Here is a 2,103-nt window from a genome sequence, read left to right as displayed (position 1 = left end):
TTCGATTCCCCTTCACGACTTTGCAGCTTCTGCGAATATTTTAAAAATAAAATAACAAGTATTATTCCAAACTAATACCATTTTTATGCATCCAAAAATGGAAGAGATATATGTCACCTTATAAATTGAGTATTAATTGAGAGAGATTTAGTCTTAATCCATGACAATATGGCATTATTGGTCAAATTAGATACTAATTGATTACAGTAGACTTAATCTGAGAGAATTAGGTCAGATTCAGTACCGTGAAAAAATGATTAGAGGTGAATAGTAGATGCATGACGGATCCCATTAAATTAAAAAAAAAAAAAAATCAAGGCCCATTAAATTAATAATCATGACGGATCCCATGAGGAATTGTTTCTCATAAAGAAATTTAAATTTATATAAAATTCATACTTACTAAGTCTTAAATATACTTTGAAGCAAATTTGATGCTAGCTTCCAGAATGTGGTGATTCTTGAAATGAACATTACAAGCCATTGCAAACACAATAGAAATATTGATGTTATTCATCAAACACCAACAGTTCTCTTCTCATAGGCGTCTTAACATTAAAACCAACAAAGAAGATATGTCTAACTTGGAAAAAAGAAAAATAAATCTAGACAAAAAAAAATATATATGTCATGGACTCACTGAAATTACACAAAATATAAGCTACTAAAAAATCAATAATGAAGTTTACACATGATAAAGGTTAGAAGGCTTCAACCCCTTTGTAGCATTGAAGTAGTTCAATGTTCTAGCCCATTCCAAGTTCCCTTTCAACATGTGAATCGCAATCGTCTCCGGTATGAAGTCGTGCCGAAAACACATATCATCAGACTCTCCTTTGTAGTCATAGAATGTCGGAAAGTTGTGATACCGGTTGCGCCCTTTCTTGGCCGTGTTTAGCCACGATGCCAGTACAATGTCCTCGGGTCCTTCAGTATTATTTCGAGCTATTTCTGACTCTGCAATCCATTCTGTAAGGTCCCACGACAGCAGGTATCCCAATCCCGACATGAACGACGAGTTCATCCTGTAATCCATGTCATCTGCTTTGTGGCAAGGATTAACCAATCCGTAGAACACGTCTACCCTAGATTTGTTTCTTAGAGATTCTACCAGATTACCTGCAATATGATCAAATTAGTAACCCTCACAAGTTAGTTAAATGAATCACTTTGATTATGTATATATGTCAAAACAAGTAAGAGATAATTTTCTCTATCAAAAACCAAAATATTAGTAATTAATTAGTAAGATTAATTAATTACCTAATCTGAGGTAGGTATCATCATCACATTTCATTACATAATCATAAGGATGGTCTCTGAACAATGTAGGAACACTAGAGAAATAATCATAAGTCTTCCCTTTGTTCATATTCTCAGTGCAATTGAGGATGATTATATCATTGTATTGCATGATCTCAAGCGCCACGATTACGCGCTGCTCTTCCTTTGACAGACTGCAAAAAACAAAGCGAACATCCACTTCCTCATCGTGATAGGTGCCGTGTTGCTGGGAATATGCTAAGCGGATGAGTTGGCGCCGCTCATAGCTATCTGCTGTTGTTAGCACGCCGACAAGGATGCGTAGGTCCGGTTTCGACACGCTTTGCATAATAGAGTCGTCTTCGTCTGATGGAATGGTGGAGTGACACGAGGCGAAGAAGGTCGGGAGACGAAATTCGGTAGAGTGCATAAGGATCAGATATGTGAAAGCTAGAACAGAAAGAGGGAGGATAATAGAGAGATGAACATTTTGTTGCCAGAAAGAGGATGATACCTTCGTCGCCATAGAGTGCGTATATATATACCAGCTGCTTATAGTCTTCTTTGTATGACAAGTGAAAGCGAGAATGAGTGTTTAGGCAAAAGCGACTGGTATATGTTTCTACAAGGAACTTAATTGGGTGCTATCTCGAGTACTTCCAGTGCATCAATCGAGGTCAAACTCAAATATTATTATAAAACCATGCATTGACCTTCAATTTAAATATTTATAGATGAAAGCTGCAGTCGAAATTGTAAGCTTCATAGTAGACTAAGCCCAATTACAGCAAAATAGTAAACAAATAAAAGCCCAATTTCAGGTGGTCCCCATTTGTAAGC

The 2,103-nt window shown here is 36.5% G+C and overlaps 1 protein-coding gene across 1 annotated transcript; it reads right to left on the bottom strand.

The window, feature by feature from the left end:
- Positions 1–549: 549 nt before the first annotated feature.
- LOC144563546 (beta-1,3-galactosyltransferase pvg3-like) lies at positions 550–1,836 on the bottom strand. The gene is made up of 2 exons (XM_078313042.1): positions 1,264–1,836; positions 550–1,119 (listed from the first exon to the last, which is right to left on the bottom strand). Exons 1-2 carry the CDS (start codon positions 1,787–1,789, stop codon positions 686–688), a joined length of 960 nt encoding a protein of 319 aa, XP_078169168.1. The 5' UTR covers positions 1,790–1,836; the 3' UTR covers positions 550–685.
- Positions 1,837–2,103: the final 267 nt, after the last annotated feature.

Source organism: Carex rostrata, chromosome 12 (assembly GCF_964058835.1).
Source record: "Carex rostrata chromosome 12, lpCarRost1.2, whole genome shotgun sequence".
NCBI lineage: Eukaryota > Viridiplantae > Streptophyta > Magnoliopsida > Poales > Cyperaceae > Carex > Carex rostrata.
Note: the sequence above shows the minus strand (reverse complement) of the source record. Positions and strands in the feature narration are given on the sequence as shown.